The sequence below is a fragment of the Gambusia affinis genome, linkage group LG22, assembly GCF_019740435.1.
Source record: "Gambusia affinis linkage group LG22, SWU_Gaff_1.0, whole genome shotgun sequence".
Taxonomy (NCBI): domain Eukaryota; kingdom Metazoa; phylum Chordata; class Actinopteri; order Cyprinodontiformes; family Poeciliidae; genus Gambusia; species Gambusia affinis.
In genome coordinates this window covers 16017026-16044605 of record NC_057889.1, presented here as the reverse complement: position 1 = coordinate 16044605, position 27580 = coordinate 16017026, and the positions used below count along the sequence as shown (strand labels likewise).

The 27580-nt window shown below is 38.7% G+C and overlaps 1 protein-coding gene across 2 annotated transcripts; it reads right to left on the bottom strand.

Annotated features, from left to right (window-relative positions):
- Positions 1-997: 997 nt before the first annotated feature.
- Positions 998-8044, bottom strand: bmp2b (bone morphogenetic protein 2b). Of its 2 annotated transcripts, none has more exons than XM_044106043.1 (3): positions 7660-8044; positions 6510-6877; positions 998-3694 (listed from the first exon to the last, which is right to left on the bottom strand). In XM_044106043.1, exons 2-3 carry the CDS (start codon positions 6862-6864, stop codon positions 2790-2792), a joined length of 1260 nt encoding a protein of 419 aa, XP_043961978.1. In that variant the 5' UTR covers positions 6865-6877; positions 7660-8044; the 3' UTR covers positions 998-2789. The 2 variants fall into 2 exon arrangements, with proteins under 2 accessions (XP_043961978.1, XP_043961979.1); XM_044106044.1 differs by having other exon boundaries at positions 6510-6819.
- Between the last annotated feature and the right edge of the window lie 19536 nt (positions 8045-27580).

Here is a 27580-nt window from a genome sequence, read left to right as displayed (position 1 = left end):
AATCAATTAACCCTAAAAACCAGTGCATCCAATTTCCCCCAGAAATGACCTGATTATTTAATCCACTCCATTTGTGCGTAATTTGATGTTTGTATAAATACAGCTGTTCCATGATCGTCACTGAAGTTAATTAAGGAACATTAGTGAAGTCAATATCATAAAGCTCATGAAGGCGTCACGTTTAAAGGAGGGCTAGCTTGTCAAACAATATTCTAAAGCTTTAAACATATCTGGAAGCAATGTGCAGTGCATCACCCAAAAAAATGTAGAGAATTGTACATCAACAAACCTAACAACACTGGGCTATTTACCTAAAATGATGAGCAGAGCAAGGAGAGGATTAATCAGAGAAGCAGTCTACATGCTCATGTTCACTGTGGATGAGATACTGAGATCCACATCCTTGGGATAATCTGCTGATTAACTAATGTTTGCCCTTGTAGTTAGTGAATGATAACAGAAGTATGCCAAGAAGAAATATGTAGATGCTCCACCAAATGTAGATGATACAACATATATACTTAAGAAGGGTCTTTAGATCAAAATTTTACTTTTTGCAGCAGAAAACGGACACTGTACATAACCCTGAACACAAAATCCCCACAGTAAAATATAGTGGTAGCTTCCTGCTATTAGCATGCTTTTCTTTAGCAGGGACAGGGAAACTGCTTACAAATGATGGGTGACCGTCTCTCCGTCTTCTAATGACCCTAAACATTCAGTCAGATACAGTGGAAATGTTTTGAGTATAGTCATGTTAGAATGGTCCACTCAAAGTTCAGATCTAAATCCAAGTGAGAGTCTATGTTAACAGGCTTGCTCCATCTAATCTGACTGAACTATTTCAGTATTTAGTACTGAAGTTTGGGTAAATACTACAGTCTGTACATATTTAATATTTGTTGGGCCATACCCCCAAAGGTTTGCAACTTTAATTGCCGTAACTGTGGTTCTACAAAGTAATGGTTCAAAGTTTTTAAATATAAACACACAGCACACTTTTCAGATCTTTATTTGTAAAACATTTGAAAGCCACCTATCGTTTTCCTTTTACTTCACAGTAATGCACTACTTTGTGTTAGTCTGTCACATCAAATAAATTACATTAAGGCTTATGATTTATAAGTGACAGAATGGGGAGAAGTTCAATCGGCATGATCACTCAGAGGAAACATGAACTCATATAGACTGAAACTTTTTTTGTTTGAGTTTCTGCATCTTTTATATGAAGCGCCAGGGCTTCTTGATGTTTTCATGTATGTTTCCCACATAAGTAACAAGCATATCTTTGTTTAATGCACATTTGTTTTTGAAGAGAAAAAGCCCACCAGGAAATCCTTGAATAGATGATTGAAAAAACAACCACGTTGGTTTTCCATGCAAGCATATGCATGTGTCTGAGATTGAAAACCAACATTCCACGGTCCCAACGTGCACTCACATTAAAACATTCTATTTAAAGTATTTCGAGCTGCACTGTGATCCCTCAAAACCCTTTCTAATGCAAACACAGCAGCCAGCACACTCATTCTTACTCCGCAAAACTCTTTTGGATTTTCCTTTTGTCTCTTATTATCTGAAGTGATGTTATGGCAGCACAAGATATCTCCTCTATGTTATTTGGAGCAGTTCTGAGCCGTTCTCTTTCATTCAGATTGTATATTTGTTCTTTCATGTAGCTCAAATGCCCATTATAAGTTTTCAAGATTTATATTGTAAGATACTTCTTATAAAACATGAGTCTCTTGCTGTTACTATGCCTTATGTGCTTCAATTGTGTTGTTTTGGAAGCAATATATTTCCCTGAAAGCTTAAACTAATTAAAACCTCATGATTTAAACACGTCAAAGGAAGAGAGACAGACACTGTGGTGGCAATTTGTCTGAGCGTGTACTTCATATAGACAGGTGCAGGTATATGTTTATCCAAATTAATTAAAATGCTGGTGAAATTTGTTCTTGTTGCTGTCCCTGTCTCAACAGAGTGTGCAGTCTTTCAATGTCAAATTGTACTGTAAATAAACCCTGTCAGAGCTTCCACAGAAGCGCTGCAGTTACACTTTTTTTCCTCTGATAATATTGGTTTGGAGAAGAATAAACACTAGAGCTAGCTCTTGGAAGATTGTTCCCAGGAATCTTTGCAGTGACATGTAATGTATAAAAACATGCTTGGCTGTTTTTATAATCCTCCCATGGGAGTCTATTACATCTATGGGCATGTAAATTGTCGTGTGATCCCGCACTGTACTGCAGCTGGTTACGCTAGTGATCTTTGCTTTTAGTTTCTAATTACATTTACCTAAATATTTCATTGCTTTCGTTGCAATTAGTGTAGTGTTAGGATTTAAAACCCATCTTAACGTCTTCACCTTATAGTCCCTTTCTCAGACACAGCTGGTGCTGATCTTACAAAACTGGACTAATTGCATGTTTTTTTAATGATAAATACACATTATTTATTTACAAATAAAGTGGTTATAATAGAAATAAATACAAAATAAACATCTGAGCATTATACTTCATGTGGTATTGCACCCATTTCAAAATGTACAACAGAAATGCTTTTTCAGAACCAGTAAAGGAATATTCCCTTGATTAAAACATTTATTTTTCCCAACTTTATGTAGACATAAATATATTCATATATACTTTCACTTCTCTATTATTTTGTTTCTTTCATATAAATAAATGTCTTCATTGGGAAACTGGGTGTCCATAGTAGAGCTTAAACACTTAGTCTTTCTCTCTCTCTCTTGCTCACTCACGCTTTGTGTCCAAACAACCTGTTTCTCATCTGCAGCCACAGCCCTCCACCACCATATCCTGGTAGTTTTTCAGAATCACCTTCTCGTATTCGTCCAAGTAGAGCAACGAAATGGGGCTGAGTTCGGTGGGCACACAACAGGCTCTGGGAATGTTTGAGTTTACTGAGTTGACAAGTGTCTGCACAATGGCATGATTAGTTGCATTAAGGTGGTCTGGTAATGGAAAGGGACATTCCCCATGGCAGTAGTAGGCATGGTAGCCTGGGGGTGCCACTATCCACTCGTTCCATTGTACGTCACTGAAATCTACGTACAAGGTATGCCTTTTGCAGCTTGCCTTTTGCTGATGCTTCCTACGTTGTTTCCGGACTGCTGCCTGCCTTTTCCCCCGTGTATGGAGTACTGAGTCCCCACGGCCGTCGTGACCATATGTTACCAGCAGGGGCCGAGCCTGAGGCCATGAGTCCTGGTCCTGGTGCAGGGACCGGCTCACCCTGACGTGCCCGTTTCTTCTCTGGGAATGCTCTGTGTCCTTATCTGTCTGCTCTGGATGAAGCACCTCCACCATGAAGCCATGATTCGGCCCATTCCCTGAAGTCCATTCAGATACAGCAGGACTCACGTCAAAACTCTCCCAGCGGCTCAAAGAGTCCTGAACAAGCCTGGTGTCTAGCAGACGGACCAGAGGTTCTGTGCTGTTGGAGCCTATTGGTACTCTGAAGATCTCATAGATGTTGATACGATGGAGGCCTCCAGCAAGAGCACCACTAGTAGAGCTGCTGTTCTTAGGAGGTGCAGATCCAATGACCTGATCCCTGTAAATGCGGAGCTCTGCAGAGGTTATGAGCTCCTCTTTAGGGATAGACGTGAGGTTGAAGTAGAATTGCTGGGTTGTTTTGCTTTTCAGACTGGCCAGTGCCTCCATTGATTCTACAGGAAACAACATAGACAGCCATAGTGTAAGATTGTGCAAACAAAAGTTTGATTAACAAGTAAATACTTATTATTAAAGGCATTATTACTGACATGAAAATTATTATTTTCCTCACATTCCAGATATACACTGACGGAGATCTCATTGTTAGAGCAGTAGATTCAAGCTATACCAAAAGATTAAACAGTGTTGGTGTGGGCCACCGTTAAGCAATTAGAATCAGTCTATCAGGTATAACTCAAACAAATGGCAATTAAGATGTAAAACACTCATTAAAGTCAAGCTTTTGAAATCTTCAAGCTAAATGTCAAAGGATGAAAGCAGTGTGCTAACATTTTCTGATAAGATCAGACAGATCAGTTAGCCAGCCGTCAGACGGCTCATTTGCATAGACAATTGGTCACTGTAGAAAACTTCCTTCTGCGTAAGCAATGAACTATGATCAAAGTTGATTACTGACAGTCAGAAATTGGTCTATGTAAAAATGATTCTTAAAAAATGCAAAAGAAGCTGAAGCTGCCAGTATCCTTATGACTTTTTTTACATGATTATTGCTCTGGGGAGGAATTTACAAACAAATTGTCCATAAACTTGGAGATTCTTTGTTCTATCGTTTATATATCTACTCTTAACAGTCCTGAGGCATATGAAAGTAACTCTTACACTTAAGTTAACTGGCATTCCCCTCAATGGGATACGGTAAATGACAGAAGTGTTAGTAAAAGCTGCAATTTTCTTTCAGGCAGCCCTGCTTTGAACTCTTACTTTATAAAGATCATAGAAAATGTATAGGCCATCATTTTAATCTGTTTGGTGTGGCAAAGTAAACACAAACCTTAAAACTATTAGCTTTTCAAAGGAGGCATTTAGGAAATTCCACCATCTCATCCTAAACCTCCCTCCAAAGGCACAAAGAGCTCAATTAGACTCATCACTTCTCATTTGATGTGGGAAAACCCCCTGTGTCTCGTTCCCTCTCTTCGGGTTTTCGATCCGGCTCTTCCTTTTCTTCATCGGCACCCAAATCCCATTTTCTCTCTGTTCTCTTAGCCCCCAAATCCTCTTTTCTTGCCGTCTATTCTTTTGTCACTGTTTTCTCTGTTTGGTTCTGCTACAGTGTTTTCAATCTCTCTGAGACTGCTTTGTGAACATGCTTAGGCTTGTCAAAAGCGTGTGAACCGCAGATATGAGTGCATCGACATTCCTAATTTCTTTTTGTGCTGTGTGCCAAAATAGGAGATAAAAGCTAATGTCAGATCATTCATTTAAGATCTGTTGCTGGCAATTGCTTCCCTTGTAATAGTGAAAATGTTCTGTTTGGCATGGAAATCGGTTACTTTTGAAAACTGATTGCAGCGAGTCTAATTATCCGAGAAAACTGAATATCAAATGGCAGGCGAGATGAATGGCTCATGTTTGCTTTTATGAGTTGCATTAACATTTGTTCATGCATGCTTATTATACGGCACAACAAACACGACAATGTCATTGACATGACACATGAAGAGTAGGAACCATGTAGCCCTGAAAGTTAAGGCAAAAAAAAATATAAAAAAAATCTAGGGGCTGCATGTGTAAATACAGTCTAAACTCATTTCTAATGGCCAGTGGTGTCAAGGTGTGTTGGCTGAGAGCAGATGTTTCCAGAAGTCAGCTGGGAGCAGCCCTGCAGCTCAGGCCAGGATTGTTTGTAGTGTGTCAGTTTAGCCACTTGGTGTCATTGCACCAGGGCTTTGGAGAGCACCCAAGCAACCACTCAACCACCCCTCTGACTCACCCTGATGGAAACTTCTCCAGTCAAACACAGGACTCTGTATGAGGACTCTGTGTAGGGCCCCAGTGGACTTAGTAATGTGAATGCTGCACAAAGAACTACTTGGATGATAGGAAGTGGAATAGTGCCTATAAAGCTACTGCAGGCTTTAGTTGACATCAAGTCTGTACGCAAAGCAATATGTAATAATATCTAAAAAATATTTTTGTTTTAATTTCATCGAGAGATAGTTAAATAAAAACAACTTTAACAATCGCTTTAATAATGTAACAAAATGATTGCTTTATTCCATTTTTGTTCCATCTTAGCAGCCCTTTTATTATGGAGTTAAACTGAAAAATTCACTCCAGAAATCACCACGTGTCCCTTAGACTGAGAGAGCAGTTATGGTGATACAGGAAGGTGCGTAATTGCGCACATCAGGGAGAGAGAGAGGGAGACGGAGAGAGCCGATTTGGAAAGAAAAAGGAGGCAACCCCCTCCTTTCCACGGTTACAAACAAATAATTTCAGTCTTGTTAAAAATGACTCAGTCTGACACGATGACTTTGTCCCGGTTCGTGCTGCTTTAATGCGGGGTGTTTTTGAAGTTACAGGGTGATGTCTCTCACCTGCGCAAAAACGTACACCGCCCTTTATCCCGTTCCTGTGGTGCGTGTCTGGAAAAACAGTTTTCACAGCCCACGCAAACACCATCAATTATTAAGAAACAAATTACCCCAGGGATACCGCTACCCCTTGATGTTTGTGAAGCCTGTGACAGCTGCTAGAGGCGTGTTAGTTTTGCCGTTGCATCACTGCATATAAGAGAGCTGGTTAAATTGTGCGTGAGGTTCTTGTTTATAAATCGAGTCACTTTAACATTTTTTTTCTTCTTAAGAATTACAAATAACTTGAATGCATGTCGTGCGTAAATGACTAAACCGTCATAAAACAGCGAAGACTCTGAAGCTCAGCTTGACGCACTGAGTCATGTTTAAATATGGGTTTGGGTTGTCTGAGAGGGCTGACAGGTGAAGGTATGTCAGTAATACGTACCTTCATGGTGAAAGCTTCTAATCGTGTTGGCCTTGCTGGCGGCCCTCTCTGCGTGCTTGCCCATGCTCTTGGGTCGTTTAGTGCTCTGGTCTCCGTTCGCAGAGTGCATGTGGTAAAGGTCCACCATGTATTGTGGCACCACGGCGTGCTTGCTGGGGGTGGGTCTGCGCCCCAACCCGAACATGTTGAGAAGCCGAAGCTCGAACTCGTTGAGGAAGCTCTCCGACCGCTCCGGGCTCTGCTTCCCAGATTCGCTGTACTTCCTCCGGCCGACCTCGGGGATGAGTCCCGCAGCACCTTCCAGCAACACCTGAGCGAGCAGCAGTACCATGAGAGAGCGGACCACGGCGACCATGATCAGTCAGTCCCTGTGGAAAGAGTTGGTTTCTGTCAGCACACTGGCACGGAAGTATTGACATGCTGGGACTTCCCAAACACTTTGTGATCTCCATACAGTTTGAATAGGAGACACCTTTTTCCACTTTGATGTAGAACAGAGACAAACCCCACCGGCTGTACTGCGCCCCGGGGGTTTGGGCTTAACACGAACTCATTCATAAAAATATCAAGGCGAAAAATTAATGACAGACGTGGACAAACCAAATTCAAAGCGCTTTAGATGGGGGGCGGGTGGGGAAGGAGGAGGCTGCCGACATACGGTCTCCAGATAGGAGAGATAAGAAACCATGTTCGATGATGTGATTTGAATAGAAAAGAAAAAACGTGCAGAGCGAAAGATCACAAGGAGTATTAGGGAAAAGAGATTACATTATCCACAGCAACAGCAGCATTACAGTCAGACGGCATTGTTTGCAGAGGCTTTTGACGGTCATGTAATCATAATGGATAGAGTTACTTCAAGAGGCTTGCAGGTGTTAGATCTGACGTGAGTACCAAAGCCAGATGTACCCTGGTAAAGCTCGTGAAAAACTTCAAAAACTAAATACTATCCGAGCGGCACAATTTTTACATTAACATTTTTTGTCATCTGCTCCTTTACTGTTTATTGTTCAATAAAAACGCCCTCTAACTTTTCTAAGAAAAGGGAGCAAAGTACAAATTGTAAAGATAAATTTTCTTTGAGGAATTATTAAAAAACTTCTCAAAATGTTATTTTAGTAGTTTGACAAATTCACCAGTTACTCCTTACCTGACGAGAAAGCGCTGTGTCCGGTCGTCGTTCCACCTTTGGGCTCCGATAAATTCCACATTAATTCGTGTTTAATCCACGCTGTTTACCCTTGGAGGACCAAAGACAGCCCATGCCGTTCACCGATTGCCACATATTCTCACCAGCTGTGAGTTGAGTTAGGTTTTGTTCAGTTATATACGTAGAGGGGGGGGAAATAGTCTATGTTGAGTCTATGTGGAAACTCGTTGGCATAATCGATGAAAGTCTAAGGAATCTTGTCTGCGCATCTTAGAGGGGCGAAGAGCTCGCTGAAGTCAAAGTGAAGCGGCGCTGAAAGTTAGAGAGAGAAGCGCACTGAAGTGCCAGCCCTCTAGAAGTTGTTGCTGCGAGTGGGAGAGTGCCGCACCGCAGTGCTTCTATTGATTGGTGCCTTCTCTTCCTCCAGCGACTCTTTTTGTCCTATAATGATGTCACACACCAAGCACCCACCTACTTTTTTGAGACCCCTACTGAGCGTCAGCGTTATAGTCATTTTCATGACTGAAACATCATTGTTGGAAAAAAGAAAAAACGGTAACTCCGCAGAAAACTGTTACTGAAAGTAATAATTGCCCTTTAGATTGGGAATATTCAGTTTTACCCTCTAACCTCTGTAACTTTTTTCCCTTAAAAGCCATCTGCAACATAATCTTAAATCTGTATAGTTTTCTAGTTTAATCACTTATAAAGATAATAAATTGTCCAAAAGTCATTTTTTTTATTTGTAGGATGTTGGTAAACTAATAAAAGCACAATGGGGAGTTGCCAGGGGTATCTCCAAAGATTTCTGTAAATCTTTGCCAATTTGGGGCCACTAATAACCTTGAGGTGGCACAGCAAAACCAAAAAGCCATAACAGTTTAATTGAACTATGTTACGCCAGAATTCAAAACTGTCCCAAAAACAAACAAAAAAAACAAACAAACAAACTCAGTGGACTTTAGGAAATTTTTTTTAAAATAACCTAATAATCAACAAGGTCGTGTGAGTTTATGTCTGGCGCCAATATACCAAAACGCAGAACTTTTGACATGTTACCATCTTTTCTGCCTCCACAAGGAGTATCCATGATTTTAAAATACCCATACACTTTCACTCATTTCTTACCCAAATATGTTTATTATTTCGGGGCAGAGTCAGGAGTGAAGGAAAAGCTTTAAAAAAAAGAAGAAAAAAGGGAATTTTACAGGAAATATTACAACATATCAACAAAGCTTTTCTTTTGCTCTTTTAAATTAACATGTTTTCATCATTGCCAGTAGTATGTGTGATTTTAGATACAAGATCCTTTTCCCTTGACTACACTCCATTTGCATGTGCAACATAGTGCTGATATTTACATGCTGGCTCCTGGTTTAATTATTTCATTCATTTTTCTTTAGCTGACAGCAGACGTGTCCAAACCTGAATCGCCTAATTTTATACCTAACTTACCCAGATAGAAAGGGTAATAAAGCAAATTAAACTAATTGTGCTACTCATATGAATAATCATTTTAGTTCTAAAAGCCAATAAAACAAGCTAAGGAAAGTATGTCAACTGTAATCAATTAACATTGCTTAGAGATGCACAGGAAAGACTTGGATCACCCTTACTTACACTCGACCTGTCTGATTACTAATGATAGTTACGATAGGCTAATTGCAAAAAAAAACAAAAAACATTACATGCTAAATATAAACAAAAGTTGCAAAAGATAGCCCAGCACATCAAATCCTTTTTGTTTTTGAATATTTATTCAATTCTGTTTAATTGCTGAGCCGTGTTTCACCGACTCTTCTCTCTCCCACACACAGTGTGACGTCTCCGTTGGTAGTATTTAACAGTCATTCATGATCGAGTGGCTGCTGAAATCTCCTTTATAGTTACAATGAATGAACCAATGTTTTAACAGTGTTACCACAACAGTAAATTATTGTGTTTCCCCCCCACCCCCCTAAAAATCAAAGTAGACACTGCTGATATTTATTTTGAATAGATCTGGTATAATAACTCTATCTTGTGACATGATAGACAAGAGAGGTTATAAGTGAGTTACTATCAGTTCTTTAAGTAGGTCAATGAGCTGTGAAGTTTTTGTTTTGTTTAGATTTGTTTCTTCCATTAGCTATATCATTTTACCATATACAGTATGTAGATTTTTAGTGATTCAGAGAGAGGCTCACATCTTCATGCTGTTTTTGAAGCATAACTGCTTTATTTCACATCCTATCGTTAGCACAATTGATTTTAAATTTATTGAGAAAGTATAGAAAATTTCTATTTATAGTTCCTAAAGAGAAATCAGCAGATTTAATTTATTTTTTATTTTATTTTTTATTTTTTTGCTGTATTAATGGTTGTTTCATAACTATGAAACTTAAAAAGGCATAAGCGAGGAAGCCTCAAAAATAATAGGAAATATTTTTGTCAAATATTTTAAGCACAAGGCCTTGGAATACACAATATTTATTGCTTATGGTGATTCTGGTCAAGATAAAACAGTAGGTTTTGCAGTGCTATTAAAGACCTACCTACATTATTTAAAGTAAGCATCATTATTACTGTTTGTTATCTCCATAAGAAAAGGCTTCTTTGATTTCATCCTGTGACATCCATTAGGTGATGATGATGGGACAGGCGGCTATGTTTTCTTCAGAACATAGCCACATATTTAATCCCACATAAATCATAAGCTATCGTTGTCTTGTGTCAGTACAATATGATTATATGAGGGATAATCCCAGATCATCCACCTGGCAATTAAAATGCAGAGAGGTTCTTGGGTGCCATTACAAGCATCACAGTGTTCATTGTGCTTTTTTTTCTCAGTACTATTATAGAATGATTCAACATGTTTCTCTGTTTCTAGTTTGTCTTCTTTTTAGCACCATTAAAAAATGTTATTTTAAATAAAACATACATAACTCTCTTTTCTATTCAACTTAATTCAACCACAGCTAATTCATTCATAAAGATCTACCTCATTGTCTTGTTAATCTCTTGGCAGTGATAGCTGGGTCTGCGCTGTTGCCAAAACACCACTTGGTGAACCTAGTGCTCTAAACCCAAGCCCAGGTAAAAGCTGCACGGCATTTAGATACTTTAGATTGAAGGATAAGCCCTCACACAGCAAGCTGTGAGCATCTTTAATTACAGAAGTGAGAGGATTAGAAAGAGAGGGATTTATCTGATGCTCTCTCCCATATTTTCTGTGTTTGTGTGTGTGTGTGTGGTTTTAATGAATGACCGTGTGAACATGAGACGGTTCAGAGGGCACAGACATTTCTATAATATTTGTGTGTGTGTGTGTTTTATTTGGCACAGCTTGTGTCAGGGTGGCACTGAGGAATGTTCTGAAGGATATGATCAGAGTGGTTGAGAGGATCATGCGGTCCTGATACTGTAATAAATCATTGTTTTCAGTCAGATACATCACACTTATCACTTTCCTGCTGCTGATCCAATTACATGCTGATTGAAAAGACAACATGACGCTTTGAAACTCTTGTGGCCAGAGAGGGCAGGTACAGATACGCTATCAGAGTTATAAATGAACGATTTGTTCGGGGGGATTTTTAAGGGGATAGATTATGACTCAACCAGACGGTATTAACTCACCACAAACAGAAGAAGTATGTGTTGTTACTGATATTTGTAAGTAGCCTTTTAGAGCTTTGGCAGAAAACTCAGACACTGGGACAGACATGTCTGTGGGACATACCTGGTCAATTGTAAAATTGTTTGCAAACATTTTTAGCTATATTTCCAGGAACTGGTTCAGTACTAATATGATTAAAAACATTACTTTTACTGAAAAACATAATTGAAAGTGTTTTCCCACATGCAAGGTCAATTGTAGTTGCTTTAAAAAGTATGTGTATGCTATTTCAGATTCAGTCTGCGTTTGTATTCAACCCCGTATATTCTGATATGTCAAAATAAATTCCAGTGCATCCAACTCCAAACAGACATCCTCCTTTTATTACACACATAGTCTAATTTAATCTTGATAAATATCTACAGCCTTAGAATTTAGAAAACTTTAGTACATCAGTGTGAGAAGGATAATGCTTAGCCTTAGACTAAATTTACCATACTTCTACAAGACACTTTTTATATTTTGCTACATTTTGTTATAATTTAGCTTCCAGATTTACCCAGGAGAACATTTTTTATTACAAATTCATTCTTTTATTTTCTTTGTAGCAAACATTAAAACATGGATAATAGTTTTTTTGTTAGCCCTTTACCAATTTTGTCTTTGTTTCTGGACCCACAGGTGCTGAGAAGCATCTGGACCTTCTCATAACAATCATTTGGCTAGCTCTATTGTTATCAGATAAACTAACGCTGTTAACATTAGGGCCATAAGGTCAATTTCTAAGGGATGAACAGTCTATAGACAATCCACATTGAGAAATGACAAAACTGACATTTGTTAAACCAAACTCATTCTGAATGTACATGGTGGGGGGTTTTCTATTTAGTACTTGTGTTCCTAAATGTGATGTTCTGACATTTGTCATTTACTTTGCCACTTTTCGTTGATAACTTGACAAAAAGAATAATAAGCAAAACCGAGGTCAGTGACGTAGTGAGGACCTGCACCACTCTAGGCCTTACATGATGAAGCAACACAGGACCCTTTGTGTCGATCACACATTTTTAATTGAAATATAAATCAACCCTTTTCCCTTGTACAGTGTGTTCCAAACAGCCTTCACCTTGGGAAATCATCTGCACGAAACCAAAGGAATAATATACAGTCAAGCCACCATCATGTACGAATGCTTCATCTAATGCATGGAGCGTCTGATTTCTTTTTGTATGGAAACCCCCTTGCTGGAGAACAATGTGCAACACATAAATTTATGACAAAAGTATAAAGAATCCATTGAAGAGCAAATACTTGAGGTCAGTCAAGGCAGATTATCAGGGAAGAGGACATGTTGTTGATTTAACACATCTAGTGGCTTCTAGAAGTATTCACGCCCCTTGAACTTGTTCATATTTTGTCATGATACATCTACAAACGTTAGTGGATCTTACTGAACTTCCATGTGGTAGACTGACACAAAGTATAAAATAACTTTGAGGTTTTCAGAAGTTTCACAAATCAAATCTTCAAAGTGTTGCATGCTTTTTTAGTGAAGCCCCTTTTATGCTGAAAGCCCTGTTGAAGTGAATATTTTGCATGTGCTACTGGCTGTCATTGTGGAGATGTCACAGAGTTGAGTGGCCACAAAAGACAAATGAAGTAGAAAGTCACTATGCTGGAGGTTGAATAACAATAATAATATTAACAATAATATACTTTGTTTAAATAAGTATGTTAAAGTGGCACAACACAACAGTAGAGTTTTAAATAAAATGAATCAAAATAAAGTTCCACAACTCCCCCACTCTCAGCGTGCTCTCCAGTTATCAGCCCAATCTTATCTCTAATATTTTTTTCTACAAATTGGATGTAAAGGATATTATCTACCCAAATATTGTAACCCCATAGTAGCTTATTTCAACATGAACATGAAAAAAAAAAAGTTGCACACAGGATATATAAACACAGCATCAAAACATAAAGGTGTGCTACTATAAAAAATGATGCAGCGAAATTATTTGATAGTTCTGCAGCTCAAAGTTGTCATTATTGGAGGATATTTCTAATCATTTTTTTAATTAATTTAATTTTATATTATGTAGCTTTTCCAAGTATTTGACAAGTAATGTCTCCTGTCAATGTGTCTATGCCTCATTCTTGTTCTAGTTTAATAAGTCACTTTATGGATGGTAACTCAAGACATTTGCATTTCTGATGATCAGCATTTGTTTAGCATATTCATGAAGGCAGATATGCTAAATGGACTGCGCTTGCCGTCATCCTCATTTTGCTGACACAATCCTGTTTGCACAAGCAAAGTTGATATACAATCAACTTTGCACCTGCTATCAAGTTCGAACCTGTTTTTGTACGCTCAGACCTTTCAAAAATCAGGTTCTATGACCATTCAACATTTCAAATGTATAGTATTGTAGATTCTGGTGAAAAACAGCTCATTGCCTTCAGCAGTGCTTTGCACAAGCCCATTTCTTTGAATGTTACAGTACGCGCTTTGTACATGTGTTCATGTTGAGTTGGATGTGGAGAGCGAAGACCCCTCTTGTCATCACACACATTCCCTGAGTCAGTAGCCAGACAAAGCCCTGAGATGACACTGCAGATCCAACCATTAGCCTTTCACCTGCTGTTAACAGTTGCTTGGCCAGACATAGAGCCTGCATTCCTCTACCTCAACCCAAATTTATTCTTAATACACAGTGGAACATGTAGTCAGAAGATGATCTTCAGAAATATTGCTTGAAAGCAGGAAACACTTTGTTGCATCGGCTCACTCGTAATTCAGCTACTGAGCAAACTTGCCCTTTTAATTTAGAAACCAATAAAATCTTCATCAATCCACATGTGTTTGACAGCAGAAGCACGACTGCTGGACTACGGCGAGCACGTGCGCACATGGCGCATGAAAGAGATTGTGGCCAAACGGGACACATTTCTTATAGGTTGGTCCCAAAATGGAAACCCACCAAGGTCAAAGATGGGCAACAAGAAAGCCAGAGTCAATATTTATGGATACCGAACATGTGGCACACTTCTCTACCCACTAATTTGAGCAACAAGTCCACCTCCAGATTATATGGGCCCTCAGAGATCACAAGCGAGGGTCTAAACCTTGCTCGCATGGCTGAGAGCTGCACAGAGGTTGGTCGCTGATGAGAAGCTGTGAATAATTTAGCAAATTGGCTCAGTGTTTATTTGTTTGTGTTCCAATTTTTGGTGTAAATAAGGGACAATATAGCTTTGATCAGACAGCCCATGGACCTCCTTTATCCAGATCTTATATTTGTAATTATCAGTGTAACTAGTATAGTGGTAATCATCGTTATTGTGTGATGTTTTTTTTTTCCCTGTCATGTTGCGTTTCATAAAATCAGATGCGACTATGTTGTCCTTTTTCCACATAAAATGCTGTCTTCTCTGACTGTAAAATTGAGGTAATATAGTTTATCTTATTCATTTATATGTCGCCAGCTGGCAGGTTAATTTGGACGAGAAGCAATCACATACATTTTAAAGCAGAAATTAAACGAACTCTTAAATAAAGGGACATGTTCATTTGAATGCAGCTCGACTCATAAAGACACCACGTGTCACTCAATTATACCACTGCATGATTAGAAGCTTGTACTATGTAAACAATCAACGTCAAGATTTACATTTTACCACTTAAGCACAAGCAGCTGTTTACAGGCTAAGGAAGGAGGGACAGGGCTGCGGAAGTATCCATACATGAGACAAGACTAAGGCCTAACATGGCCAACAAAGATGTTTTCAGTTAATAGTTGTTTATGCCGCTCTAATGCAACACTTGGTGACCTAGATTGCTTTTTAAACTCCCAGTGCTGGTGCTTGTTGGTTTTAAACATGTTAATATGGGAAAGGATTTTAGTTAAACTGTGGTTTAAAATAAAAGTGACTCATTTGCAATTTGAAGCTCTATAAATGTTTAAGAAGCCAAAATGACGCATAGAAACTTTACGATTGAAGCCTTGTGTCCTTCCCCATTAAATAGAGCTTGACAGCCTTTTTAATCACATATCACCAAAGATGAAAGAGCAGTAGTCTTCACATGCTTCATATGCTGAGGGGTAAGTAATACCACGCAGTGTAGTTCCATCTGTTCTTCAATTTCATGAAAAATAAAAATAAAAAGGTTTTAGCTACACAATAGGAGATTAGGGATGACGTTGGATTTTGCTTCTGTGTGAGATATGGTGAAGGTTAGATAAGTAAAACATTTCGTATCATAAAGAGCAAGGTCGGTCAATCAACAGCTAAATATAATAAGGTTCATCATCGCTAATGTCTGTAACATGTAAAATATATCAATATTTGTCGGGATAAAAAAATATGTACCAATAAAATTTTTCAACTTTTCTTTAATGAACAATATTGTTGCTCACGTGGATCACACACATCAGAGCAAATTCCTTTCTCATCTTATCAAATGCAAGCAGATATCAGTGCAGATATTTTGAACAGGGCTTGTTTTGGAACTTTTACCAGTTTGTTCAATAAAAGTTTGATCATGTGGTTTTAATATTCCAATAGCCCTGCTTCCTGTCAACTATTGATGTAGCTAAAGTGTATAATGAGCAAGCGTCATTAAGTTGTAAATTCATTTGTTTCTAAATTGCAGAAAGTATTGGTTCATGATATGCTACAGCTCCAGAACACCTGCGTGAAATGAATGGGTAATTGCCAAGCCTCTGCAGAATCTGTGATGCTGAATAGAGACAATATCAGATATCTAACAGCCATAAGGACCGGTTTAGGTTACCACCACAAAAGTCACAGTTTATAGGTTGTTCTTTGTCATTGCTCCATGTTTATTCCTTAAGTTTACATGATTTCGAATAAAGTCTGGCATTCGTCAGCAGAATTCCTGCATCTTACACAATATTTCTTGCTTAATTTTATTAATTTTGCAGCATTGTCTATGTTTGTCATCATCAGCATACGCAACTAGGGATATCCAACCTTTTCCCCCTCTATTGTCAAAGAGTATCTTTAAAGATTTAGTCATGTTTTTATTGCTGTTTAGTAATGAACGAGTCTGGAGCTGACTAAGCCAAGACATATGACCAAGATAATATAGACAGTCGTGATGTGCTCCAGCTGGCTGCAAGTTATTTGAGCTTAACTGATTCTTTGAGATCAACCATCTCACACTGGTTCAGTGAGCAGGAGGCATCATTTTCTCTCATGGCCTGATCACTAACAGACCATAATCCCTCTGAGAGTCTGTCGAAAACTTAAGACACCGTATCAAAACATTCAAAGTTAAAGAAGGTATAACAAAATGTCAAAGTGTTACATATGACTTATCTCTTACTCTTTCAGAAAGAAAATACTGTACACAGTTATGGGAACAATTCAAACACTAGTTGAATTTATTCTAGTACATATGCATTTCACTGTATCGTTTGATTATCCTGGTGTCGTGCTGTGTCTGATCCCAGTCGTTGAGTTTTGAGGAAACAGAGAGGGCCAGACATGTCCAACAGAGGCAGAGAGAAGCCTGGTAGGCTATAGGGAGGACCTGATTGTGCTCTGGCATCCACAGAATGACATTATAGCTGTGTGGTTTCATGATAATAATAATCTTCCCAGCAGCTGTATAAACATTTAACTGACATCCACTCCCTGGGCATGCAGTATATATCTTTAACTTTTCTACGAGAGCCAGTCTGATGCAACTATTCATATCTCTGCCCATCTCTGTCTTGCGTTTTCTCTCTCTCTCTACTTGTGATATGTTGTGGATGTTAGAGGCTGCTGTAAATATCAAAGGAAAGTAATGTTCAAATTACATTAAACTTCAACCATTTGAAAAAGACAAGCACAACATAGTTGGTTGAACTGTTAGAAGAGGAGGGGGGGAAGGGAGTTTTACAAAATGTAAGATTCAACACACGCCAATAAATTTAGACAAACCCTTGCTTGGCCTCTCACAATGTAGACTATTTCCTGGTAACATTTGTCTTAATTCGTGGCAGTTTGTGTAAATATTTATGCCTCTAAACTAACTCTTCTGTATACAGTAAGCCCCCCAATCTTCCCTGGAATGTGATTTAATTGGCGGTTTCCTCTGTTTATCCTGTTTCATACGGTTATAGGCAAGCTTACTGTAATGAATAATCAGGTAGACAAAATCTAGCCTTAAATTAAATGCTCTCCTTAAAGAAAATCAAATGAAGGTTAATACCTGTTTCATGCTGCCTGTCTGTAATTCAGGTTCTCTCATCACATGCCAGATTACCATTATGTGTCATTTGTAATATGATAAACAGACTCCAGATGGCTTAGTTTCTCTCAAATACACACAGAGCAACAGAAGCTACGAGTAGAGCTGCTTTATTTTTCAGTAAAGTCGCCTACCTCAGACATTCTGGCCGGCTCACTTTCAGCTGCCATGTATGCTTTCTGACAAATCGGTAACACAAACTCATGAAGTCAGACGTGGAAATGGGCACAAGAATTTTAATAAGGTTTGGAAATTGGAGAGATTAGTGTGTGTTTTGTCAGTTACAATAAGTCTAGTTGTCTTATAGTGACTTTTTCCATAAGTTGTGATACATTGAAATTTAAATGTATTTATTTGGAACTTTATGCTAGGCTAATGCAAAATAGCCCTGTGAATTCAGAGGCGAAAGAAAACTTTTTAAAAGTGTTTTAAAGGTGTGCACGTTTTGTATTCATCCCCTTCTCTCCGGTACTCTTAAATAAAACCCAGTGCAACCAGTTGCCTTCAGATGTCACCAGATTTCTACATTTAATCTCTTTATAAGTGTAGCTTTTGTTCTGTTGTGACAAACACAAGACAACCCAATGGAGGACAGGGAAGCTGTGATGAGCATTCAGTTCAGTCTGTGGCTTTTTGTCAGACTCCAAAAAAAAACAAACAAAAAAACAAAAAAACAGAAACCAGAAAAGGCTGTTGAAACCAAACTCTAGAGAAGTTTTTACAAATGGCGGGTCAGATTCTTGTAACGGAGTTGCTCCTGTGATGCAGTCAAGGACTCCACCTCCTAGCCAATCAGTGGCCAGCAGTCTTTTGTCCTGTTGACCTTGTGCTACTTTGAAAATTATTTGACTTCAGTATCATGCACTCCTGTGTCTTGTTATACTACAAAAAAATGTCAAAAATACACAGATATATCTGGGTCTGACATTGCAAAATCTAATTCTTTTGCAAGGCTCTGACAGTAACTTGTTGTTTACCCATTTTGACAATGTGCAGCAGTGGTGACAACGCAAACAGCATGTAAGAAAATTGTGCTTCTGATCTCCCAATTAATTTTCTCTAGTCAGTGTGGCCTGTATATTGTTACCCCAACATCCACAGAAGTGTGTGAAGTCTGGTTCTTTTCCAAAAGCACACTAGAACATACGCATGACATACGAGAATGTTAGCTGCAGAATTGCATAAACACCTCCGTCATGATGGCTATCTCACATCCGACAATGATTTATCTATGATTATTTGGCCTCCTTATGTTTGGGGTGAGGGAAAAGGAAAGGACCACTCGTTGGTTTATGCATGGATCACCGAAGAACACTGGGCCTCTTGTCAGGATGTCAGATTTTGCCCCAGAATGAAACATTGTGTTTTTCTAACCTGGTTAAATAATCATATTACCTAAGACTCCATAAAGTGGAACAAACAGTAGCATACAACTCTAACTTCTTTTTATGTGCCTTGAGTGACAGATTGGCTTTCATCAAAGAGGCGAGCACAGAAGTTATATAGTCATTTTGCTATGCTAAGAACACTAAATTGATCCTCATATGTAGAACATCTGGTGAAAAGCAATTTCCACCCAAGTGTTTTAGTATTTCCTCCTAATTAATTTCACATGTACATGACAAGGCTGAACAGTCTCCCAGAACCAAAGCACAAAAGCCAGCTTTGTTTCCCCATTAGAAAAGTCATCTGTGGGTTCTGGTTGAAAACTGGCTAGGTCTTTGACACTTGAAATCAACGCTGAAAGCAGCACTTTGGGGAGAAAAGTCACATCTCGCTCCCTATCGACACAGTGGGCTCAGCGTTTACATTTCTGTTCAATGAGGTGATAACTCTTGGAGCGAGCAGGACGTGTTTGATAGAGTGGCACGAAACATGAATGAAAGTGGGACCAGAGCCTGCAGAGGTCTGAGTGAAAATGTGAGTGATACGTTGACAATCTATAATATGATGCAAAAAAATTTTGATTTTTAGAAGTAGGGCTTATAAATTATGTAACTATCCTCAAAGTATCATGTAATGCCTGACAAATCTTTATTGTTCCTGTTTAACCTTTCCATGTTAATGCATTTCAACCACAAATTTCGTGTTTCACATTTCATAGGGATTTTACATTGTAGACCAAATAAAAGTTGCTTCTTATGAAGCAGTGAAATGAATTGGTACATGGTATTAAATTAGTTTTTTGTAGATGTAAAGACTGAAAGTGTTCATTCTTCTTGCAAAGGAGCTCCAACTCAGTCAGATCGGATGTAGGGCAACATGATCGTCAACTTTCAATTTGTGACAGCATTTCGAAGAGATTTAGTTCTGTGCTTTGACTAGGCCAACTAGGCCACGCATATCCTTTGATTGGAACCATTGCTTTGTAACTAGCTGTAGGTTGGGGTTGTTATGCAGCTGGAATGTGAACCTTCATCCCAGTGTTTCACAGGGTTTGTCCTTCTAGAATTGCTCAATATTTAGATATTTTCACAATCTCCTCAACTCCTCCCACCTTTAATTCCTGCTGAAGAAAATGATGTTGCTGCCAACATAATTTTTTACTGTGGTGAAGTGCTTTCAGTGCGATATGCAGTGTTTAAATAAAAATAAAAGTATATAAACAGGAAAAATGTATGATTAAAAGAATAAACTTTGATCTTATCTGACAAGCACATCTCATTCAGCTTTCTGATAGATGGCTCATGGAAAAAAGCAAATGGCACTTTTTATGGCTTTCCTTCATTTCTGTCTTTTTTTTCATTTTCTTTTTTGGAACTAATCTAAAAAGTCCTGATTTAAAAAAATAAATAAATAATTCAAATTTTTTATTTTTTGAGTGCAACACCTAATTGTTTTCAACAGGCTCTCCTGAGCTGTGAATCTTTGGAGCTCCTCCAGAGTCACCGTTGACCTCCTGGCTCCTTCTGGCCTTTAGATTAGATGGAAAGTAAACTTTCTTAGGTTTGCAGTTTCCAAAAAGTTTCCATTTTCATGTGACGAATTAAGCAGAGACTTGTGAGATGTCCAAAAAATTGGGATATATATTTTATAATCTAACTCTGCTTTAAACCTCTCCAGAACTCTATTTATATGCCGTTTCCTGGTTTGATGCTCTTTGTTCGCAAATTTTTAACCAACCTCTAAGGCATCCACAAAACAACTTGATCTCGATTTAAACTGAGAATAGATTACACACAGAATCTTTTTACCAAAAAGATTACCTCTGAATGGAACTTTATTAATAGATATTACAGTAAAGGAAACAAAATAAAAACACACTTTTCACATTTTGATATCCTGGTTGCTTTTTCCTTCCATTTCACAATTTTGCACTTATCTGCACTGATCTATCACATAAAATCTATGTCACAAAATGTGAAAGATTTCAAGGCACATAAAAAATGCTTACAAAGGTATTGCAACATATTCATTGAATGCATGATTTCCAGTCCAAAATGAACATTCAGCCTTTTGGTCACTCTTCCTTTAACTTTTGAAGCCATATGAGACGTTTTTATGTTGATGATCTTGCAGGAGATTATATGCTCTAGTCATATATCTAATATATATTACAACAGGCTTAAAGACCAGACGGCTCAGCCTTTGGAGGGGATTGTGAGACTGCGGCGAGACATAACACTTCTTGTTATTACTTGTCCATTTGACAGGCAAAAAGATCTCAGAGAACACTGATGTCAATACATGAAAAGTTGGTTTGATCAGATTAATCATTAAAGCTCAAGAGATACGAGCATACTGCTGCATTGTTTTTAACACATTCTTGATGGCGCTCAATCTGAGAACTCTGTTGTGATAGGGTGTCTGGGACCACCTGGAAGAATGCAACTTTTGTTTTTTTTCCAAACCGCACATTTCTCACCTGAAGGTCTCTACTTTACAACGGGTTTCCCCCTCCCCGAGAGTCAGACAGTCTGCTTTTCATCTTGTCAAGCTCTTCATCTGGAGAGGAGATGTGATGCACAGCTGTAGAAGAAATAACTGTCCAGAGGTAGCTGTCGGAGTGCATCTGTGTAGGCGAACAAAAAATGGGTGGTCTTTATCTACACAGATGCAAAGTTGAGATACAAGCAGGTGTTTGCAGGAGCGTTTGAAGAGGAATGGAGATGGTGTGCTCTGATTAGAGCCCCGAGGAAGGGGTGACACTCTTTGTGTTTCTGCTGACACAGATAGAAAAGTTCTCATCCCTCCTTAGTTTTCCATGCCTTCCTCCGATCCTGCTGTGTTTTTATTACCCAGTTTGACTTTCTAGTTACTTTGTATTAGCCAAGCATTATACGCCGCTATTTATCAAATTGTTACTGTGTTGTTTTTGATTAAGCAGTCCGTCACGCCACATTCCATATCAGAGGCTGCTTCTATTGCTTTGATAAACTCAAGGATTTGGATTATACCTAAATCTGCTCCTACCTCATTTCTAGGCACAGCACTGACTGCAGTGAAGAAGTCCTCTTTTCTGTTTGAGCTTCAAAGCATTTTTTTCCAAGGCGGCAGAGTTACAGGCTCTTTGTGTTATTTGTCAGTGGGTTTTGTAGAGTGACTTGTTTCACTCTGTTCTCTAAAAAAAAGGCCCATGCGCGAGTTCTTTAGCAGTCTTAAGTTACAGCCTTGAGCCCCAGTATTACAACCTGATGACTGACAGGAAAAACGGGGTGAGCTCTTTTGCTAGGCTCTAACAAAAACACCAATAAGATGGAGAGGGAAACAACAGATTAGACTGCTGATCTCAATCTGCTCCCCTTTAGTTATTGAGAAATAATAGCTCTAATAACAGCTTTAATGTGCAAGTGGTGTAAAAGGCTATAGTAAGACGGAGCGCGTTCTCCTGGAGCTCTGAACATTTTGGTGTGGGGGAAGCATGGGAGAGATGAGCTCTAATTTGTGTTCTCATGGTGTCCAGGCATCTCCAAAAGCACTTGATCACCACCACAGTAGGCCTTGATGCCATGTGTGAGTGTAAATGCTTCCAAGGCTCCTTGGTGGTAAAATCTCATTACCAAAATGACCACCAGCTCTAAATGAAACGCTACGTTCTTCTTAAAAGGCCCCATTCAAAACTCTGTGGGTTTTTTTTAAGGCACATGAGGTAGCAATTTTCTTCAAATATGGTGTTGCCCAATAGCTGTTGAAGTAACTGACACCATGTCAGAGTGAATGAAAGAAATGTGGCGCTATCTCTGTGGAGCTTAGCTACGGCACCATGTTAGAGCATAGAACACCGCTTTTTCACATTTTATTATTTCACAACTACATTGTATGATGACCAGATTTTATTGTACTTCACTGAAAAGTTTAGGCAATTAACCAAAACACTGTAGGGCCTATTTGTGAGGTGGAAGAAAAAGAATACATTGTTTTCTCTCATATTTTGCTTCCGAATAAAAACTGAAACGTTTCACTCTCAACCTGCTACAGCTACTTTCTACCCTAATTTATACAGAGACCTTTTATTTTGGCATTTTGGCATTTTCCACGTTTCTTTTTTTGATTAGGCAATTCTAACAAATGTACACACTTTGATCTCATCACATTTTTGTATCAAGTTTTCCTCCTGGATTGTTTTGTATTTAGGTTGACCAGCTTCGCTCTCCACTTATGTAATACAGCGCCACCAAGCGAGGCCTCGATATGGAGTCGAAAGAAAATCATGGATGATTTTCAGTTTTTTTTTTTTTTTTGTTTCAATCTGAAAAGTGTGGTGTGCATATATATTTATCATTGTTTAGTCTAAAAGCCTAAATTGAAATCCTGTTCAACCAGTTGACTTCAGAAGCCACTATTTTTGGTAAATGGTCCAGCTTCATGTAATCTATTCTCAGTATAAATATAGTGGTTAGTGAAGGACCTCAAAGGTTTGTCAGAAAACATTAGTGGTGATGGTGGCAGCATTATAATGAGGGAATGCTTTTATTTAGCAGGAATTTAAAATAGAACCTGTTAGAGGCTGCAAAAAAAAAAAGAAAAAAACATGAGCTTTTAATACAGATTATCCTTCTAGCAGGACAATAACAAAGTTACAATGATTTACATAGAAGATTATTGATCTGTTGGAATTTCCCAACTAAAGTCCAGATAACTATTTGAGGAAAATTTTTATGTTGTTAGAATTATTCCCCTAAACACATGAGATTAAATTGCAGCACGAGTTGGTTCTAGAAAGCATAGACTAAGTGGAGTTCATAATATAATGCATCAGATTTTGTTTGTAAAGATTATTAGAAGCCAGGTTTCTTTTTCTTTTAATGTCATTGTCTGCACTGTTTCACATAAAACCCATAGAGAATACCATAGAAATTTATGTGTATGTGATATATAGCCATTCCATTAATATTAATATTTTTAGAAGGTACTATATATTTAAAATATATTCATAAAATTTGTGATTGCAATTCTACACTGAGGTAAGGAGCATGAGCAGATGCAGTATATGACCCTGTTGCCACCAGTGGAATTATTTGCCACTTTTTGTTTTATAGTTGGAACCAGAGAAAGAAAGCCATGTGTACAGAGTGAGTACTTTGCTTCATTCCAAAGTATGCACAAATCTGTTTTAAGTTCAAGAGAGGAGGAACCCTTTAATTTAAACCCTGAAATGAAGTCATTCATTCCCTCCTAAACTGCACCGTGACCCATAAGGTTAGGTAAACAAGTGTCCCTTACATTACTGTCAAAAAGACCCAGCCTCTTGCTCAGCCGTGATGTAAACTCCCACAATCCCGGTACAGTTGCAGGAGAGGAAGCTGGGGGAGAAGGATTGAAATGTGTTCACGGGTGCTTTTTTTTTTTTTTTTGATGACACAGGGAAGAAAGTTTTTCACAGAAGCGTGTGTTTCAATGAGAGAAGCCGTCTTGTTCCAAAGTTTTAAAACTGTGGAGAAGAGGACAGGCCACAGTGCGCTGAGCCCAACAGGCCTGCTCAGATCTATTACCAGCTCCAGCTCCAGCACAGCCTGGAATGTGAAGAATCCCACTGGACTGGGGTTCTAGTGCAGGGGTCCAAACCTCACATTGCTGCTTATACTCATTTTCCTTCTCTTATGGTATTGTATTTGGATAGGTGATTGTAATGTACCAGGAATTTGGAGTAACACTTTGAATAGCTGTGGACAAGTTTGAGACTTTGCTCATAAATTTCACAGGGGCGCTGAAGCCTGATCTTCACGAAAGCTTTAGGATTTAAATAAAATCGGAACAGCTGATAAAATTAGTTTATCTAAGAAAGAAAATCAATTAGAAAAGAAAATCAACTTTGACAGGAGTAACAAATTGTACACTGGAAATTGCTAATGTGACACTAATTGCTTCTTAGTCTGTCAGAGGACATGAGAGAGAACAGACAGAGACAGGATGAGAAAAAAGGGGGTCGACAGAGTACCAAGTGCTGATGGAGAGCAGTAATGACTGCAAATGGAATGCCTTCACCCATAATCCTTTCTGTCACTGCTGACAGATCCTCTTGACCTCTGAACTTCTGATGTAGGAAAAGAAAAGGAAGGAAGTCACAACTTAATAAAATTACTTTTACTAGTTATCACTTGTTTCACTGTCTGTTGGTGAGCCTCTGTCACAATCCCAGTTAAACAGCACTAGGATAGCGTTTGACTGCCCGCTGTTTCGGATATGTCCTTGAATTCTTGCTCCATTTGCATCTGTTTTACTCCAAAATGGAAGATTAAAAGCAAGGATTTCATAACAAAAGTGAGAGTGAAAATGAGATATGCAGAGTCAATTTTTCACGTTTTATCTATGCGCGTCTTAAGCAGAAAACACCAGATATTTCAGATGACCGTTTCTGGCTTGCTTTTTCCCTTTGGACGCCCAGGCTAATCATTTACACATTACCCAGGTATCTGCAGAGCTGTGCTGCGATCTATATGTCAGCAGGAGGGTTTGGCCTGGAGACATGGGCCAAAACTGTCAAAAGTTTGTCATCGAAGCCCTCTGCCTTGTCATCTGTCTTATCTGATCCCACTGTGTCACTCGCTCTAGACTCCCTGCGCTCATTTCAGATAGAAACCCAGACTAGCTGTGCTCAAGATTTCCTATGATTGCCCTCCAGAAAAGTTTGAACATGGTTTATTTCTTAGCATATTTTTATCAATGCTTTATGGAAAAAGCTTAACGTATATCAGAATGCTAAGATATTAATCAACTATCTCTTTGCTTCTTCCTTCTTTGAATCCTAGTCATTTTCAGTTCAGCTGTGTAACACAAAGCAGCTTCATGTGTGCTGAGACCAGGTTAGGTAGACTCCTGTTGGATACTGGATTTTATTTAGAAGTATCTGACTAGCTAGAAGACTGAATACAAATATATTTCACAGTTTTCAGGTCCTTATTGGTAAATAACTTTGAAAAGCAGGTTACATATTTTGCCATAAAAATCCATTAAAGTTTGAGTTTGTAATGTAGCAAAATGTGATGGAAGATTTATTAATAAATTTGCAGGATATTGAATCCGATTTTCCGTCACATTCTCTAAACTACAACTAATGAGCTCCACTATTTGAGTAGAAATTACATTTTTGTCATTTATTTTGGTTCTGTTGAACAATTGTATCTATTTTGTTGCACTTCTATTCTTTGGATCAGCTATACGTAGAGAGAGGATGATACTGCTGTACTTATTCTTATAGTGTGTCGTCAAGCTTTTGATCCTACCTCCTCCTCCTACAGAGACTGCTGCACTGACAATTCGCTTGACAAACATGCAATCACCATAGTCACAGACAGCCCCTTTAGTTAGGGTAGAGTGCAGTGTGAATTATGGTTGAGATGGAAACCTTTGAATTATGGGTAAGCTCTAAAGTACCTCTTGTCCAGGGAAAGACTAGGAGGAGGAGGAAGGATCTTCACAGACTCGAGCCACAGATCAGCGCAGACAGAGACCTGGCTCGGTAAACTGCTGCAGGACCAGAACAACAAGAGGCTAACCCAAACATGGACCAGTGGAGCTGGAGAAACCCAGCCTGGCTCAGCTTTGATGGTGCATCTCACCACGAAACAGTGAAGGAGGTTTATGGCATGTAGCCTCCTACTATTCAATCTTTCATTCGCTCAAGCCAGCTCTGCGAACATAGGCTTGGAAAACAGCATTGCAGGCATTCCTGCCTAATTGTACATTTGTCCTCTTTCAAAGGGAAGAAGTGTAAAGCCAGATAGAAAGATTCTTGGGACAGGCCGATAGCGCCTGTATCCCTAGCCTCCTGAGGGCTATTTAAAGGTACAGTAGGCTGTATTTTCCGCTGCACAGTGAGGCACCCTCCCTTCCGCCTGGCTCCATATTGGAACCAGATGCTGCTTGATGCGAGGCCCAACTAATTTAGGTGGACATGGCACATGGAAGCGACTCGCCCTGTATGCATACCACCCCCTGTTGGTTTTCATGTGATGAAAAATCTTTACAATATGGTGGGGGAGGTCCTTTCAGTGAAGCACTCATCAACCATTCTTGTTCCTGTTAATACAGCATGAAGACATGCTTTTGTAGTTTGAGTAACTTTTGTACACAACCACTGAGATGTAGCAGGGATTTACCAAACACATATGCTTTTAAAACATTAGCCAGGGTTTCCGAGATACGCGTACCGTGCAAAACAAGTGTAGTTTGAGATTTGAAAAATGAATGAGGAAAATATAAAATATTTATTATAGCAGGCAGTTTCAACTCTCAAAATTTATACTGCTATTTTTCCACTTGAAATGAGATTTTGTACTATTTTTTTCAATCTTTCCTAAGACACAAAAACCTCCTACTTTATTTTATTTGTTTATTTTAGTTGCCAAACAGACACACAGCATTTAACTGTTAGTGTTCAATTAAGCTCATTACCCCACCTGATTGGAAAGGTCGCTTCTTGTCCCTCTAAACAATTTCTTATCACATCATCACAATGGTGCTGTGCTGCCAGTCCTAGCGTGTTGCAACATAGTAAATTACAAAAGTAACTATAAGAATCATTCTGTGTTGCAGTGTGAGAAACATGTGAAAGTGCACACGTGTTTACGTACATTCGTATGTGCATGTCAAGGTAACCACACTTGCGCCTCAGA

Excerpts from the sequence above, each read along its gene's own strand:
- bmp2b (XM_044106043.1), bottom strand. The coding sequence starts at position 6,864 with ATGGTCGCCGTGGTCCGCTCTCTCATGGTACTGCTGCTCGCTCAGGTG. Across the intron at positions 3,695-6,509 it reads TAGAAGCTTTCACCATGAAG|AATCAATGGAGGCACTGGCC; the intron begins GTACGTATTACT and ends TGTTTCCTGTAG.